The 18,814-nt window shown below is 40.4% G+C and overlaps 2 protein-coding genes across 3 annotated transcripts in view; one reads left to right on the top strand and one right to left on the bottom strand.

Moving 5' to 3' along the window:
* The first annotated feature begins 4,959 nt into the window (after positions 1 to 4,959).
* Positions 4,960 to 10,109, top strand: bri3 (brain protein I3). Its single transcript, XM_026165125.2, has 3 exons — positions 4,960 to 5,571; positions 6,562 to 6,670; positions 8,812 to 10,109. The coding sequence occupies exons 1-3, from the start codon at positions 5,421 to 5,423 to the stop codon at positions 8,942 to 8,944; spliced, it is 393 nt and encodes a 130-aa protein (XP_026020910.1). The 5' UTR covers positions 4,960 to 5,420; the 3' UTR covers positions 8,945 to 10,109.
* Positions 10,110 to 10,204: 95 nt separating this feature from the next.
* Positions 10,205 to 18,814, bottom strand: part of baiap2l1b (BAR/IMD domain containing adaptor protein 2 like 1b) — a 28,016-nt gene continuing 19,406 nt past the window's right edge. For both annotated transcript variants that reach the window (XM_026165122.2, XM_026165124.2), the window contains exons 11-14: positions 16,941 to 17,003; positions 15,869 to 16,088; positions 11,087 to 11,133; positions 10,205 to 11,000 (exon numbers count right to left, since the gene is read on the bottom strand). In XM_026165122.2, the coding sequence (XP_026020907.1) occupies positions 10,928 to 11,000; positions 11,087 to 11,133; positions 15,869 to 16,088; positions 16,941 to 17,003 (403 nt within the window). In that variant the 3' untranslated portion in view covers positions 10,205 to 10,927. The remainder of the gene's footprint in view (positions 11,001 to 11,086; positions 11,134 to 15,868; positions 16,089 to 16,940; positions 17,004 to 18,814) is intronic.

Here is an 18,814-nt window from a genome sequence, read left to right as displayed (position 1 = left end):
AGTAACAAAAAATAACTTAACTTTTGAACCCGATGGGATATGTTAAAACCGGCTCAGCACCTTGGACAGGCGCACTTTGATCCACCTGATCTTCAGGAAACAGTAGAAGCTTTAGACAAAGTGGATGGCCAACCCTGGGACAGGCTCAACTCTGCACGATTTCAAAGACGTCCTCCTTTCTGGTTGTAAGAATGCTGAACAACACAGGGGCGTCTTTGGATGGAAAGGAAACCTGCAGAGCGTCAGTATTCCTGCCTGTGCCACCAACTTTGGACTGATCTACCGTCAGTGTTACAGACAGTCTTTACATCCGCCAACACCAGAGTAAAAATAGTCCCCTAAGTTCTACATTCAAAACATTACCGAATTGAGGTTGTAATATATCACAATTATCAAGCAACTGAAAAACTTTTTTCTTTCTTTGAATTACCTCAGTGGTTCCCAACCTGTGGATTGGGCCCACTGTGAGGAGACACAGGACAAAACTAAGGGATGTTAAGATGAGTAGGAAAAACTGAGAAAGAATATATTCATTTTGTGTGTGTGCATGTGTTGTTGTTGTTGTTGTTTATGTGAAAGTACTGATTTATTATTCAAACATACCTGAAAATAACTCATAGACTGAATCTGATAAATTAACAATTAATTAAAAGTAGCAACATTCTTTGCATGTACAGTTGTGGCCAAAAGTTTTGAGAATTACATAAATATTGGAAATTGGAAACGTTGCTGCTTAAGTTTTTATAATAGCAATTTACATATACTACAGAATGTTATGAAGAGTGATCAGATGAATTGCATACTCCTTCTTTGCCATGAAAATTAACTTAATCCCAATAAAACCTTTCCACTGCATTTCATTGCTGTCATCAAAGGACCCGCTGAGATCATTTCAGTAATCGTCTTGTTAACTCAGGTGAGAATGTTGACGAGCACAGGGAGGCTGGAGATCATTATGTCAGGCTGATTGGGTTAGAATGGCAGACCTGACATGTTAAAAGAAGGGTGATGCTTGAAATCATTGTTCTTCCATTGTTAACCATGGTGACCTGCAAAGAACCGCGTGCAGCCATCATTGCGTTGCATAAAAATGGCTTCACAGGCAAGGATATTGTGGCTACTAAGATTGCACCTAAATCAACAATTTATAGGATCATCAAGAACTTCAAGGAAAGAGGTTCAATTCTTGTTAAGAAGACTTCAGGGTGTCCAACAAAATCCAGCAAGCGCCAGGATCGTCTCCTACAGAGGATTCAGCTGCGGGATCGGAATGCCACCAGTGCAGAGCTTGCTCAGGAATGGCAGCAAGCAGGTGTGAGCGCACCTGCACGCACAGTGAGGCGAAGACTGTTGGAAGATGGCCTGGTGTCAAGAAGGGCAGCAAAGAAGCCACTTCTCTCCAAAAAAAAAAGGGACAGATTGATCTTCTGCAGAAAGTATGGTGAATAGACTGCTGAGGACTGGGGCAAAGTCATATTCTCCAATGAAGCCTCTTTCCGATTGTTTGGGGCATCTGGAAAAAGGCTTGTCCGGATAAGAAAAGATGAACACTACCATCAGTCCTGTGTCATGCCAAAAGTAAAGCATCCTGAGACCATTCATGTGTGGGGTTGCTTCTCATCCAAGGGAGTGGGCTCACTCACACTTTTGCCCCAAAACACAGCCATGAATAAAGAATGGTACCAAAACACCCTCCAACAGCAACTTCTTCCAACAATCCAACAACAGTTTGGTGAAGAACAATGCATTTACCAGCACGGTGGAGCACTGTGCCATAAGGCAAAAGTGATAACTACGTGGCTCGGGGAACAAAACGTTGAAATTTTGGGTCCATGGCCTGGAAACTCCCCAGATCTTAATCCCATTGAGAACTTGTGGTCAATCCTCAAGAGGTGGGTGGACAAACAAAAACCCACTAATTCTGACAAACTCCAGGAAGTGATCATGACAGAATGGGTTGCTATCAGTCAGGATTTGGCCCAGAAGTTGATTGAGAGCATGCCCAGTCGAATTGCAGAGGTCCCGAAAAAGAAGGGCCAACACTGCAAATACTGACTCTTTGCATAAATGTCATGTAATTGTTGATAAAAGCCTTTGAAATGTATGAAGTGCTTGTAATTATATTTCAGTACATCACAGAAACAACTGAAACAAAGATCTAAAAGCAGTTTAGCAGAAAACATTGTGAAAACTAATATTTGTGTCATTCTCAACTTTTGGCCCCGAATGTATTTTGGAACTAGTAAATGTGCCCATCTCTAAAGCACTTTGGGTATTTTGTTTTTAAAAATGTGCAACAAACTATAAATAAAATAGACATGACAGTGAACACAGAAAGGTTCAGACATTTTTCATAGTGCATGTTTGAGGTTTAGAGGATAGAAACAAGCATATCGATCCTATCGTGTTAGTATCAATCTGATACCAGTGCTGGTATTGGTATTAGTGATATTTAGGTTGATATGCCCACCTTTAATTAGCCTGGTACAAACAACAGCAACACACAGACAAATCACAAACACTGTAAGATTAACTGTACTAACAGCTCTTCCAAGCAGTGTCTGCCAATTTTTGATGGACGATTAACCTTTTGTGGTGTTTGGGTCTGTTTGGCTTTGTCTCCTTAGTTTTTCCTCTTCCTGCATGCTGTTTCCTGCATGAGGTTCAAACACTGTTACATTATAAACACCAAAACATGTCTGTGTCCACATTTCAACACATTTTCTCTCTGTTTTTGGTGAAACACTATATTTCCTCACACTCTACTGCAGCTGAAAATCAGGGGTAGGGAACCACAAACAAATAGCTTGCTAGGGTGACTCCTTACTGATTAGTTAGCAAGTTAGCAAAGAGATCCTCTGCTCAGAGAACTGCAGTAATTTTTGAGGAGAGACAAGATTTGGAAGATGATGAAGAGTTTTCACAAGTCCTTTTGTCTTTTTTGGATAAGACAGTGCAGACAGATGTGTCTGGCCTACTCACAATGGCCTTAAAATATGAATGAAAAATGAAGTTTGAGTTTTGATAAATTAGCAGGTTAAATGTGTTACATTCAGATATATTCATAGATGCTAATCTGGAAGTGCTTCTAAGCCTTCATCTGGTCAACTTGACTGTTTTATTAGACCGGACATGGTCAGAGTTGCTTTCCCCTCACCATCATTGTCAACAGCTTTCTTTGCTAATTTGTTGCATGAGTTTATAACTGATAAATCACTGAAACTGGTTTACTTGCTAATGCTAGCTGTGTTTCCACACAGAGTGCAGATTCCAACTGATATTAGAGCACTGAAAGCAGAGCCATCGGCAGCTTCCCTTGAACATTGCTCTCCCACAGGTTTACCATGAAAGAACAGAGGTTTATCCAATGCGCATGCGGAAACCACCAGACAAAAGCTTCTGGCCTCTCAGCTTTCCCAGCTCCAGTCATTGTTACCAGAAGATGGACACCACTGAAAATCAGAGAGGGCTACAGTTCCCTATGAGTAGAAAACAAGCCAGATTTCAACGACAATGGCCACAAGATGGCAGTAGAGTATAGACATAAACAGGCAAAGAGCTTCATGGAGGTGAGGTGCTGAGGAGCTGAGATGAAAGGAGGGAGTTTGCTTTATTAATGCATTTCTTTTAAAGATTTGCCCTGACATAGAGGACTCAAGTGCAAGAAGTATACATGTAACACACACACACACACAAACACACACACACACACAGTTTAATGGGGTCAATTTCTAGTCAATTTCTAATTCACTTCAAAGAAGTAAAGGCCTGTGACCCCACACCTGCTTAATTTATATTTGGTCCATCCATATCCTGATTATGATTGACTCTTCCTTTGTTTTTGCTTTTCTCCATACTTGGTCACAAAACACAAGTAGCCCTCTTGTTCATAAATGTACTCGGGCAGAGTTAAATTCCAAATTATAAACCAATTAAAAATAAACAGCTGTTATGTATCTTTACATAAATGTCAAGGATGTACTGTGCAGCAGGCAGAGGTAGGACCCAAACATAGGACTCAGAGACAAGGGAATTAACTTAAGAAGGCATTTGCTGTGACACTGAACTCTATAAGAGGTACAAAGAAACACTAAAAGAAACAAACAAAGGAGAACTTCCGCTGAGATGAGAGAAAAAACTAATGTTAAGACAAGACCGATTAACCACAAGAGGAGACTAGACACTGATGGAGAGAAACTCAGAAATCACAAAGAGCTGAAGACTAACTAAAACATACTTAATACAAGGCGTAAAAATAACCATGAATATGAGAAGCACTGAAAATTCAAAAATAAACAGCATTCTGCCCACAAACTAGAAAACACTGGGTCATAGACCCCGTACCATAACAATAAATTATTATATGTGTGCTGATTCAGTAACACAGGAATGTGCACCATGGGCAACATAACAAAAGTATAAATACTACCCAAGAGTTGATGTTCCCATATAATATATTGATGCCCTTTGCTTACCAGGCATATGGTCACATGTGGCACCCACAATGCTAAACTTCAGGCTTCGAAACCCATTCTCAAAACTATCCTTTGCTACTTCCATATTGAATTTTCTTGCAATAACATTTTAGCACATACATTTTTTTTAATAATCTGCTGATTATGACTGATTGCCATTGCCAGGAATTTGCTAGATCGTTTAGATTTCTTCAGCACTCCTGTCCTCTGATTAAAGATGTGAACTCAATATTATGCAACGCTAGGTACTAATAAGGGCAGCAGTTATGTAAGTCACGGAGTAAACAGGTCTGGCTCAGACTCTGAGGCATGGAAACAACAGCCAATATGATGCAAACCATCCCTGAATTATGAGCAGAATATCACCAAATATCAACTGGTACCAGCAGATAATCGCTCTCTTTCTGTCAGTAAACTGCAGGCACTGCAGTGAGCTGCATGCAGCAACACACACACGGCCTTTTATTTTTTTATGCGCTGTCGCTTTAAGAAGCCTTTCACTGCGCAGAGGCGCTACAGCAGCTCATCACATGATTCTTCTCTTGTGACAATCCGAACAGAAAGGAAAAGCCTTTCCGACTTCCCGCTGAGTTTTGCTGAGCTGCGATGACAGATGACTGTTGTTTTGGTATCAGAGGACCAACTTTAAGGAGGGAAATGGAGTTGAGTTAACCATTACCAGTCACACTCAGATCATTCCCGTCTCTGAACTGGACGTTTGGGGTTGTTGCGCCGCCCGGGGGACAAAGTTGGCGCATGGAGAGGGACGAAGTTTCATTTTTGCGCAGCGTATTTTCTTTTATTTTGTCGCCACTGAGTGCTAGCGAACCTCCCGTAGCAACGAACGCCAAGTAGTTCGGTTTCGACCCCCTTTGTGTGCATGTTTGTGTGGCTGATTTGAGGTCAGACAACGAGACAAGTTGAGGACACGTTACGTCGGGCGAGATGGTGGACAGCAAACCTCTTCTCCAGGACAGACCGCCCGCCTACAACGCCGTCCCGGGTGCTTACGACTACGGCCCGCAGCAGCAGCAGCACAACTATGGGGCCATCGCCGCTGCGGCCCCGCCGCCCTACGCGTACCCCGCTGGTCAAGGCAAGTAGTCCCAAGTATTTCCGTCGTTTCCACGGTTAAAGCGCACACCGGAAAGTAAAGTAACTAACAAAATGTTAACCCACTTCCTTTTATGGTTAAATGAAGTCTATTGTGGGCCTTTATATTCTATAAGTCTTTGTGCGCCACAGAGGTTTTTGGCTATAAAGGGAACTTTTCGTGAAACGTGAGAGACTTCGAGTTTCGTCAAAGACTAACCAGTTTCCTTCACAAGGCGCTCCAATGTTGCGCATGCGCTCTATGCGAAAAGATCTGGGTTAACCTGACTTTTTTCTCTCTTGTTTAAATTAGACAATATCCAGATTTAAAGGAGTAATAATAAACAAATGCTGAGCTGCACAACTAGTCATCAAATCACCTTCGATTGATCATTTTTTTTCTTAATTTATTTGGAATCAAAATCATCTAAAGATGTGAAAGTTTTGACATCCAGAAATAATTCTTCTAGAGCGGAGGAGCTATGCTGTTGTATGTCTTTGTACTGCGTGACTGCTGTACATGAAGTACAGGCACTCATCACCTGACTGTGATTGTATAAGGGCGGCATTCGAGGAAGCAATCCTGTGCTTAAATCAAGTTCTTGTAATTGCACGAAGCTTCCTGTTTACTGAACCACATGTGTTTGGTCTTCTCAACAGAGAAACTAGTCTGTCTTTTAAGCTTTATGGCACAGTTATCATAAATCAGCGATGTGTGTGTGTCTGTGTTTAGTTAAGCTTCAGTTTTCTCTGAATGGCAAACACTTCTGAGAATTCTGGGTATTGTGTCAAAGGTCATTGTCTCACTTTGTGGTCTGCAAAGTAAACATGGCTGAAGAGCGAAATCAGCAGCCCTCCAGTTAACACTCCTGTTGGTGCTCAGGGCAGTTTTATTGCAGTCTACGTCAGTAATATCTGATTGTGTTGTTCGTGGTAATAAACACGGCCTTTGACCTGCATGTGACTTGTCTCACCTGCTTCTTTTAATCTGCAGGTTACCCAGCAGCCCAGATGCCCCCTGCTGTATCCCAGCAGCCTTACCCTGGGACTTACGCCATCATCCAACCCTCTGTAGTGGTGGTGGGAGGCTGCCCTGCTTGCAGGTGAGGACACGGACGTGTTAGAGCGTGGATAAGGGAGATCTGATAAAAGCTGCTGTGTTGCTGGGTGAGATTCCTAGTTGTACACTGAGGAAGAAGACAGTAAAAAAAAAACAGCTGGTCCACTGATTATTCCCCAGATTAGCATGTGGAGTGTCATGTGCTCACCGTGGTTAACCTGGTTTCTGAGAACGGTTCTTTTTGAGGCTCAGTTATGGTCTGAATGCGCACGTCTTAAAACGTGTTTATCCCGGCGTGCGGTTATTTTGCATTTCTATTTTCACTGGTCTGACACATCTCCCACCAGGCCTGAAGTCTTATCTAACTTTAAGAAGATATGACTTTCAGTTACGGCTGACGGTTTTATGTTGTTTTCACTGTGACTGAGAGTCAGGTGACTTCAGCCTCAGACATGTGATGGAGGCAAAGGTGACTGAAGCGCACAGTTCACATGAATATCAAATGGAAATGAGATGGACTCTGAATTTGAATAATAAAATGTACTGTATTTCATTTCTAGGGACTTAATTGTATAGTTTTAAATTTCTCAAGTTCAACAGGATTATTTATAAATTATTACTAAAATGAGAACGCAGAGGTTTCTGAAAGCTGTTGTTACCAGTCTGTTACGGGAAGTGAGATCCACACATTTATTAAACATAATCTAGAAAAAGGAGAACAAAATAAAATTGGGTACTAACCTAAAACCAGCATGTGACTGAAATTAGAAATGACTGCAGCACAACCAAAAGAGGCGGCTATCTTGAAGGGAAAGCAGCTCATATAAGCTCCAAAAACAGGCAAAGTCATTTTCTTTTAATAGATAAATTCTTAAGTTTCTGACTCATTTGAATGATTAGCAAATCAAATTCAAATCAGAATATTGCAAATAATAATAAAAAAGCAGTTCTGATGTGTTTTTTCTCAGCTTTCTCAGCTCTGCAACTTAGTGGAAGATGAAGTAATGTATTCGTATTTCAAGGAGATTGTGGTGTTGATTGACTTAAGTAGCTAAAAATGCCATAAATACTTAACAATAACTAATTTTCTTCTTCACTTTTTTTTTTTTCTATTGAAAGTTTCTCCACTTCCTAAAATCAGAATGACGCACAGCTGTGCGGCACTTTATCATTTAAAAGTCGACATACAACCAAACGTATTTAGTCTGCCAGCAGTATGTCGGACATTCGGAAGACTTTGAAAAACACTGGCGCAGTTTTAGTCAGCATTTGTGGCCATGTTGCTGGGGTCAGCGACGGCCCGTTTCCTGGTAGCAGTGTCCAAATAAGTTGTGCAAACACCCATGACATGGCACATCGCGCGAGAGGTCAAACGGAAATGCAAGTTACTTTATTTTAGGAGCAATATAAAGGTTAAACACAGTTCACTGTCGCAGCAGGATCCAGAATTAAGAGGGAGAGAAAGGTCTGTTTTTATTTAACTGAATCTGAGACTCTGAGAAGCTACTTCGGAAAGCACCTGCTTTCATTTCTTCAGAGACTAGCTGAACGCGCTGCAGGGCCTCCAGCTGATTTACTGGCCCCACTGGTCGGTGCAGTGCAGTCACGGGACCAGCTCGGTGTTTACTGTCACTCTGCATAAAAGCTCTTCTGCTTTCCTGTTTCTTCTATTTTTATAGATTGTCAATCTTTGTTTCTTCTTTTTTTCTTGTTATAAATCAAAGAGTCTAATAAGGGACGGCAATCTGACACTTTCTGTCTGATTGTTTGTTTCTAAGATTTTCCTTTGAGTTTATTAGTTATAATATTGAACCAGATGAGTAAAGAGCTTCTGTTTCAAGAATGAGGTCAGACGCCAACTGAACAGTTTCCTCTTGATGACCGTTTAGCCCAAAACATCAGGCGTTGCTCGTACGAGAGGTAATTGGAGAGAGACGAGAGTTCTGAAAAATGTTGTTTGACGCATGTGATGAAGGTCAGAACTCATCAGAAAATCCTCACAGAGGATAAAAAAATCAGATCGAGGCGTAGGTGTAGACTTGGCTGATGAGATAAATAAAATATTTTAAAGGCTGGAATCACTGCTTTGGCTCTTAATGTATGTTGTAGATAAATAAACAGAGGTCCCATCCAAACAGTCCTCACTAATGCTTTCTGGTGTGTGTGTGTGTGTCTGTGTTACAGAGTTGGTGTCCTCGAGGATGACTTCACTTGCCTGGGGATCCTGTGTGCCATCTTCTTCTTCCCCTTGGGTATCCTCTTCTGCTTTGCACTGCGTCAGAGAAGGTGTCCCAATTGTGGCGCCACCTTTGGCTAGGGGGACCAAACTACAGCTCTCACACGCTTCCCATGCATATACATACACAGAGATAATCTGGGATTTTCATTTTGTTTTCTTATCCTTTGTTAATATTGCACATTGCTGTTATGCCATTATGTTATATAAATATATGTATACGACAAATGACGTAGATATTACCATGATTTTCTATTAGAGGCATGTGTAGAAATGTGTTTTCATCCGCGAGCTGAGGATCTACTCTGACATGTGTCCAGCTGTTGTCAGTGCCTTCACTACATGCTGAGTGATCATTCGATTCCATCAGTCATGATTTCTTTCGATGATTTCGCTCTTTATCTGAGGATCTGAGCAGATTCCTTTGTTTTGCCAAGTCACATTTAATCAAGGCATATGTAGTTTTTGTTTTTGCCTGGCCCTTTTTTTGTGGGTTAACCTTGTGCTTAGTTCACATTGCACTCGAGATCTTTGATGAATTAGCTTTTTGTTTTTCTAGGAAGTTCTTTTGTTCCTTATTTGTATCACGTGGAATGACACAGAACATGTTAGAGATGAATATAAATCCCTGGATATAAAGTGTTCCAGCTGAAACCCGAATCAGTGGACTTGAATTAGTTTTGTCTGTTTCTGTTTGTTGATATCATTTCTTGGGGCCATATTTGCACTGAACGTTTGTTTTCTTTTTTTTTTTTTTTCCTTTTCTGCTGAGTTGCGCTCTCCAGGGCCAATGCAGACCTCAGGTAGATATAATCTGAAATGCCCATGACTTTACAACCTCAATTGCGCAAGACTTCTTACTTTAAGAGGACACTCAAAGTCAAAGTGAAGACTACTCCTTTAAGAGTTACTTCAAGGAAGCATGCTGAATTTAAAAAACCGAAGCAATCTATCAATGTGTATAACATCTGGATTTTCCCTCCGCGACAAGTCAACGTGCACCATTCCTCCCAGCCAGACAATCAAGAATGTTCACGTCTCTGTATCTGCAGTATCACCCTGTCTACGTCTTCCATCGCAGCAAGATGTTATAAAACTGTCCCCCGACAGAAGAAAAGGATCTATAACTGGATGGGAGGGATTTAAACAAATATATCTTGCTTTAGAAAACACACTACGCACGCTGTAATGATTGAGGTTCTTACTTTTTATATGTTATTGTAATTAAAAATGAATACTATCTATATTTTGGACTTCTTGCCTTCTTTTCCCCTCCCAGATAAATGAATGCAGATGAAAAAGCATTTAAAGTCACTTTTTTCAGATCAACAAACAACAAACTGAAGAAATAGATCTTTATTTCCATACAGCAATTTCTGTTAAAGGGTGTAAATGGGTCAGGGGGAAAAGTGCACACACTGATGGTTTTATGTGTAGTCAATGAAGCACTGACATCACAGATAATGTACGATGAGGTGATTGTAACATCTTGTATGGACAGTTTGAAGAATGCAACATTTCGCAGTAAGTATGAATGTGTTGTTAAGGCAGAAGTGCGGTCTCCACGCTCCCGTAGTTAAGCTAGATGGCTAAGGACAAAGCATCTTTTGTGCAAATGTATATACACAAGAGTAGTCACTGTACCACATCGTATCAATATTAAGCATAAACAATCATCTGGACCCGAGGTTGAAATGCAGAGGTCCTGTACAGTACTTTCTTCCACCGTCCTATGGCAACAAATGATCTCTTAACAGTCATTTCTGTCAATGAACAAGCAACAACATAATTCCACTACTCTCTTTGACCGTTTTTATTCATTCATATCTTATGTGCAGGTCAGAATGTGGCAAGTATTTAACACCACAGAAGGGCAAAAATAGACATAGAAAATATATATGTTTCATAAATATATGTGGATCTGTTCAGTAAACAAAATGGTCCCAAAGTACTTCCATATCAGAGTTTATTTTCATCCAGATCAGAAGCTGCTGGACAGTAAGATGACACAGGAAGTTTGACAAGGGTTTGTGGGAGTTGAGTGTGGGTGGAAATGTGGACAGATCAGATGACTGGCGCGGAGCGGTCGTTGGTGACAGTTGGACGGAGCCTGACTGTGGCGAAAGGGTTCCCTCCCCTGTGAAAAATGCAGCAGATGATGATGAGTTTACGTCCGAGTGACAGAAAAGCAAATCATCTCGCTCATGTTCTTATGCGACTTACGCGAGGAAAGCTGGCGGGGGTCTTGCGGTGCCATTAGGCTGACTCGCCTGTGGAGGAGAAACAGACATGTATACTGTCACATGCGAATCACGAGCCCAACCAAACACAAAACCGTGACACATTTGCACTTTTAATGCCTCGGCGATTTATCGCCACGTTTGTATTTACACTCGTTTGATTTCTAGGGGAATTTAACACATTTTCCACAGCTGAAGGATTGAACACACTGTACTGAAAACAATTTAATGCCTCATGTCACAAGACGGTGTATGGAACCTGGATCTGCTGGAAATTCAAGTCTGTAGCACAATGAACCGTGCTAAGTTTTCTTATGACAAGCCATGGTGAATGCAAGTGTCTTAACAGGTGCTCTGTGCCTGGAAGGGTTCACCCATAAACTCCTTTAACAGATTTATAGCTGAATCATTACTCGGATCTAATAAAAATTTGGATCCTTATTAGATACTAACATTTTTCGTAACATCACAAAACTCTTGGTTGCACATTTGTGACTTTGCATGAAAACAAACAACAAAAAAGTCATGATGATCACATTGGCAGTATAGAGAAAATGTACCTGAACCCCAGCTGCACAAATATTGTAAACACAAATGTTTATATGTTTTTAATAAGTTAAATGTGGTGACACATTTACTTACACTGCAGTTTGGAAAAAACAAAACGAAACCAAAACCTTTAAACAAAACTCCATGTTGGGTGAACAATTATGGGAATAACTACCTATTTTGTTGGCCCTGGAAGTGCCCTCTAAAATATACACAACAAAAATAATATATTTTCCATAGCCCCGAAAAGTGATAGGTTGTTTTAATAAATAAGATCATGTTACACTACACAATTTACTGCTCACTATAAAGTAAAGGTAGCAGTAGTAATTGAGTTATTGTTTTACACAATAGTGGTTTTATAAACTGTAGCTTGCTTTTGTTCGTCTTCCTGGTAACATCCACTGTCCCGGATTTAACGTGCCTTCTGGCCTTCAATCTGCAGTACTCAACAGACTCCGCAAGAGGTCAGTAGTGGACCGATTGAGCGACATTGCTGACCAGGGCGCTTCAGTCTTGACACTACCCATCTCATTTCCACAGAGGCCCAGCAGTTTCATAACTTGGTTACCTGGACTTCAAAAAGCCTTTATTTAAAAGAAAAGTAATAATTTATCCTCTAAATAAGATTCTGTGGAACTTCCCTTAAACCAGGTCCTGGATTAAGGTTTAATATATCCAGCACTAACACAGAGTCACAATATGCTAGCAGACAACACAGAGTTCAGTCAGCTATGAGTATCGACTTCCCTGATACTCTTACAGTTCAACTTTCTCTGTAGATCTCAATCTTTCAGATCATATTCTCGCTTTTTCTGCATCTACACTCTATTCATTACTATTAGTTGTCATCTTATCTCTCCCACACCCAAACAAACCAGTGAGGGTGCTTTTTTTAAACTGATAATGACAGAACATTCCAGAAATCCCACCTCCCCCTACATCTCTTGTCTTTTTCTCTCACCTTTCCTTGTCTAGACCAACCAACATCATTTATAAACAGGCTTTGCTGATACAGACTCCAACCAGTTTGTTGACATCAAGCAAAAGAAAGAATGTGGAAATACAATCAGGCTTTAAGCCATGGTGCTATGTAAAAAAAAAAAAAAAAAAAAAAAAAAAGAATTATGAACTAGCAGAGAGAAAAAAAAATAACCCAAGAAAAACATCTAGTTTATACCAACAGTGCCAAGAAATTTATTCAGAGGTAATTACCTGAGATAACCACAGACTGATGCAGTATGCATCATTATGGCAATAATATTCATGAATGTTCCAGCCCCAAGTTGCTAACTAACTTTACACGCATGCATAAACATGTGCGCACACCAACACACAACCTCAGCCGCCCACTTTTTCGCCGAGTATTATAATCTGCTGTAGCTGTAGAGAACTTTTTCCCATACGCGTGTCTATTCTGGGATCCTGCATATGTCTGTGTTTTAAAAAGTTATGGCAAGGGTTCGTGAGTCACTAGGAAGGAATAAACTTCCCTGGAAGTGAACCCTGTTTATCCTGGAACTGGTGGGAGACATGTAAAGCAGGAAGGAAAGGCACGAGGATGAAAAGATAAAGAGACAGATATGTGAGTGAAAGAATGAAGGAATTGACAATGAGGGATAGTGGATATCAGGTTCACCCAGAGTGGAATTCCACCATAATGCAGAGCCAGGATGTAGACTGATACAACTGACAATGGACACACACTAACATTTGGTCCCACTAGTGTAAGTCAGCCTGAGGCCCTGACCAAAGTGACTGGTTAATAATAAATGCAGGCAAGGAGGAGAAGAGTATCTCCATTTGCCACCTGACCTTTAAGTGGGTCAAACATCAACCTAACAGAATAGCCACGGCGACTGTGTTTATTTTGTTTGTGTTTTGTTTGCTTGCCTCATCTTCCATGTCCAGTTGTGGTCAGAAGTTACACACTCATCATGCGCATTAATGTCATGAACATTTTAGGCTTTTAATGATTTCTTTCAGCTGCTGGAACTGGTGGAATAGTTGTACAACATATTTGACAACTTTAAAAACAAGAGTTGGGTGAAAAAAAGCTGGGGTTTATTTTGGATCATCTCTAATCAACAGGCTCAAATCTATACATACACCCACTTCATCTTTTAATAAGTGATGGTGAAAGTTCTATGATAACTTGACATGGTTAAGGCGTATTAAGTTAGGGATTATGATTGACTACAACTGTTGTGTCTTTGGAGCATTACAAGAATTTGTTTGACAGCACTCATTAGATTGACCAATACTTGGAACAATGGGAAAAGCTAAGGACATCAAAACTGACTGAGAGGGTGCCGACCACGAAAGAAGCCTCTGCTCCAAAATCAAAAGCTTCAGGCTTGACTACCCACATGGACAAGCCAAATACTTCTGCAAAATGTTTTTATGATCAAAATTGAGCTATGTGGCCACAATAACAAATCTAAGATATCTGCACTTTGTGCTTCCAGAAAGACCTTCCCAATGGTTAAGGTCAGATAACTTATGGATGATGCATAAATGATGGGTCTTTGCCAGGAAATCAGTCTAAATAAATGCTACAAAGAAGAGTGGAAAAATATCTAATATCAGAATTATACAACCAAACACTTTTGATGGTCATTTTTAGAAAATCAAAAACACAAAACAAAGAAACCCAAGAAATGTGTTCACAGGTTTGAACTTAAGTCACTGCAGTTCTATTCTGAAGGGACGACGCAATAAGAAATCTTGTGAAATTGGTCACACAAGTAAAGTCAAGACGTTTAGGACCTTTGAAAACAAGCTACAGTTAAGGTTAAAGTAAACATGACTGTGTGTGAATATTCAATACATGTTGAGCAGATATTTTTCTGTGTATGTGCAGGTTTGAATTCTATGTTTTGCATTGTAAACAAACGTGAATGTGCAGGAAAAGAAATATGTGCAAAGTCCATATCCAACTGTGGCTGACCAATATGAAAGGTTAAGTGCACAATTTATCTTGACAAGCAATGTCAGAGAGGTGTAGTAAAGATGGTTGTAGAGCATATACAGAGCTTGTGTAAGTCATTGTGCAGACGGGTCATGCGCATTTAACCCGTACATACCACAATGCATTTACATCCAACCAGCAGACGGGAACAAAAAGGCCTTCCTAGAACCAAACCACAATTTGCCTGCCATTTTGCATGGCATGCAAATGTAAGAACATTGGCAAGGTAAGAAATAAAAAACTCTCAGAGATGGATGAAATAATATTAATATTTTAAAAAACATTGTCTGCATACAAAAGCTTCTGGCAAAGAATGGCATGTGTGCACCATCACCCTAGATGATAAAACCTAATTTTCAATTCAATGTGAATGCCTCTTACTAGAGCAGCCTCACCCAGAGACCCATCATCACCACCCTGGAGATTATCCTAACAATAACAATCATTACAGCTGTGTTCTGCTCACCCACAAAAAACAGTGAAGGTGAGTCGTGGGACTAAAACTTTGGACACAAAGTCAGTTTTTAGACTCAGTATTTACTTTATTTTCTCAGAACACCAAGGTGCATATTCAAAATGCATTTCAGGTTGTGGATATTTTTAGCATCTATTACTACTTATCCTGTTTAGACTTATGCTGTGAGAGGATGTGCATCAGAACCTACATTTGCAGTAACTAAATAAACTTTATACATGTGTCTCTCAACCCGGAAATAGGAAAGTCTAATTTTTTTAATTTTATTTTGCTGGCACACATACGTTGTCTTAAAAATAAGACTAAATATTACGAAAATAATCCCATACTTTACACTTTTTGAAAAGCTCAAAAGTGTAAAACTGTCCTCGAGTCCTAACAATTACATTTTTTTTCCCTTCATTGTCTACATCAGTCGACACTCGCACTATATTAAAGTGTGGTCAGGTTTCCAGGACACACATGAAAAGCTCATCTGACACCACCTACATACACACGCACTGTCACTGGCAGTAAAAACAGTTGAGGGTACAGCAGCCTTTATGCAGCAGGTATAAGGTGAGATGTAGCCTCATAGTGCCAGTCATATCACAACATGATGACAGTATGCTGGCAGAAAAAAGCTGGTCAAACTCTTCGCAGACCTGATCTAAGATCAAATCAGTTGCTTTTTTAAGTCACGCCTTAAGTCTACCAGACTCTGTGTTTCTCTTTTTAAAACACCAACATGTCAGACAAAGAAGAGCGCACAAACCAAATCGCCAACTGACCGTGCTGTGATCAGACGAGGAGGCTACAGAGGGCGTGGGGGAGTGATGGTGATTGCTATTTGTGGTGATGGTGCCGGCAGACGAGGTGTTGTGGTTTGTGCTGCGTTGCGGAATGTTGCTGTAATCTGCTGGGGGGAGAACCATGGTTGCCTCGTCTGTTTCTGTGTCCTGGTGGTGGAGGTTAACCACACTTCTGCTGCGGTACGGGGCGGCGGGCTCACTGGAGAGGAAGAGGAGGGCAGTATAAGAGATGGTAAAAGAAAGATGGTCAAAGAAATGAAGTAGCTACATAATAAAACTCATCACAAGTGAGTCTCCAGGCATATGTGAGTATTGCATTTTAATTTTTAGTGGCTGCATCATGGGTTAGGGTTACCAGCTTAAATGTTGACGTTAAGCGATACAGATTGAATGTGGCTAATTGAAATTCCTAATATGGACAAAAGAAGAGGGATGCAGATGTCTGTGTGTTCTGTCCCCAGGTTCTGGTTATAGTTTAAATTTTCACTTTCCGGGAGTGGTGGTAGTAGTTGGCTGGCAGCCTCTCTGTGGGAGGTGCCGCACATTAAGATCTAATAAATTAATCCAACAGGGATTAGTCTCTTTGAAGAAAAAGCCTGGAGTCGACTCTGAACCTTTTCTCTCTCTCTTTCATCAGCAGCAAAATCTATTCATCAGCAAACAGCATCCTGTTTCCTGATATTTTGCTGGGCTCGCGTGAAAAATATCATTTTTGATTCATTAAATAAAAGAAAGGAAAGAAAAAGGGCTCCACATGAATCATTTGATCACAAATTACTTAAATTTTATCAGAGGCTTTGAAACATTTATTACGTCAGGAACAACACAAGCGTCATTTAAATAAATAAATGAATAAATAACAGAAATAAAAATGAAGACAGAATGCTTAACAGCAGGACTCAAAGGTTAAGGAATGGGAAAATCCTCACAGAACTGTAAAGATTATCATGTCAAGAGGGCCAACTAGAGGAAATACTTCCAACAATAGAGCTGGCTGCAATATGACACCTGCAGGTCTGTGTGTGTTAGCTGGAATGTGGCTTCTCCTTACCTGTTGTTATTCACGAGTGTCTCAGTGAGAGCACGGCAGTAAGATGAAGGGAACCAGCCCCTCCTAAAAGAAAGAAACACAGCAGGCAACTTAGAGAGGATTGCATCAGCGGTCGTTATCAGCTCAATTGAAGGACTCTCCAAGTGATCGGTGAAGAGCCTGCATGCACTGCCCTCTCCTGAGCGGCTCTCTCCATCTCTTATCGAGAAGATACAGAAACCAGATAAAGGAGCAGGATCCGTTGCAGTTGCCTTTACTGTTGTATACACAGTCTGAATGTATGCCTAAGGCGACTATGCCAGCAAACAGGTTGAATCTGTCACTTGTTATTTGCAAAGAGGGAGAGCATTAAAGGTTGCAACTTCAATCACAGTTTTGGTTTATTTTGAAGGAGTTCATCTTTGACAATAAAGATTTCAGGCTGGAACAGGTTATTTTCCATCAAAGGAAACCGATGACGCAAATGAAGAAAAGATCTTGTGGACAAAGTCTTCTATTGAACCCGTCGAGGTGGAACATAGAGTTTGTGCGGAAAGAATTTGATTTTCACTGATTTAATAAAATGAGTCACGACTGAGCCAGAATTTCAGAGACCTGTGAGGTTTCAGTGGCAACAGTTCGAGCCCCCTCACACACACACACAGATGTCTAAATGAAACCTGACTCCAAAGAATATAATGAAAGACTAAAAAATTTATTATTGCAAAATTAATTTCTAGACGCTATGCTAAAAATTTCTTACCTTAATAATAAAAAATTGATTACTTTAGTTCTGAAACACATTTGAAAAAAAAGCTTGTCCCTATCCCAAGTTCAGACCAAGGACTCCTCGTCATTGTACTATTATGTAGAAAGATTGCTCCTAATCAGTATTTGATCAATCTGCCCCTCCCTCTGTGTGGATGGATGTTAATATTTGCACTAACTTGAAGAATAGGTATTTCCTCAGTGTACTTGCAATAGGAAAAAAAAAGTAAAGAGTCAGGACCTACTGGAAAATGAATTTCACCCAGTCACACTGAATAACTGCTTTTGTTTATTTAAGGAAAAGTTTCCACAGAGAACCCGTGCTTGTTTCAACCATAACTGTTAACGCTAGCAACTGAGACTACTTGATTTCAGTCAAGGACAGTTTACAAGTACCGATTGTCAAGAGTGTACACTACTAGCTGTTCCTGGAAAAGAAAGCTCAACTCTAATGATTGTGACTGGATAATTTATTTAGGAATCATGCCAATAAAATGCACACACAGAAGTCAAATGTCATTATTTGACAAATGTTGCTCTATTATCCGTAGATTTTTCACTCCCTGGAATTAAATTTCTCAGTCCTGCTGGAATTCAATCTCTCAGTCCATCAATAGAGTCCATATCTGAAACAGTCCTGGTGAGTTGCTGGGATACAGTATCAAAGCAGATATGAGACAAAGGCAGAAGCCCAGCGAGAGAACCAAAAGAATCAAAGCCGAACCTCCTGTGGAACATGAAGCCCATCTTGTCTGACGCTGTGCTCTGATAAACATGACGATATACACTTTTTAAGCCTTTAGGCGCTTCAGCTTGCCCCACCTGCAGCAGCGAGGCATCAAGACCAAAGTTTTACTTTGTGTTAGCCTCATTTTTGAAAGCTACTCAGAAATGATTCTTTTATGCCCTTGATCAATCTTTCTGGGTATATTTGTAATGTAATTTCCCTTGAAAGCAATAAAGATCAAACCGGATGAATGATTAAAATTCAAAAACACATTTTCAAGGGCTTCAGATCAAATACTTGTCTAAAAAGTCACGAACGAGAGATCTGGGGAGAGTGGACTTGGTTGGTGCCCATCTGTGTGGGGGAGCAGGTGGCACTCTGAACTTCTCCCTCCACCTCA

This window comes from Astatotilapia calliptera, chromosome 4 (genome assembly GCF_964374335.1).
Source record: "Astatotilapia calliptera chromosome 4, fAstCal68.1, whole genome shotgun sequence".
Classification (NCBI taxonomy): domain Eukaryota; kingdom Metazoa; phylum Chordata; class Actinopteri; order Cichliformes; family Cichlidae; genus Astatotilapia; species Astatotilapia calliptera.
This window is presented reverse-complemented; position numbering and strand designations above follow the sequence as displayed.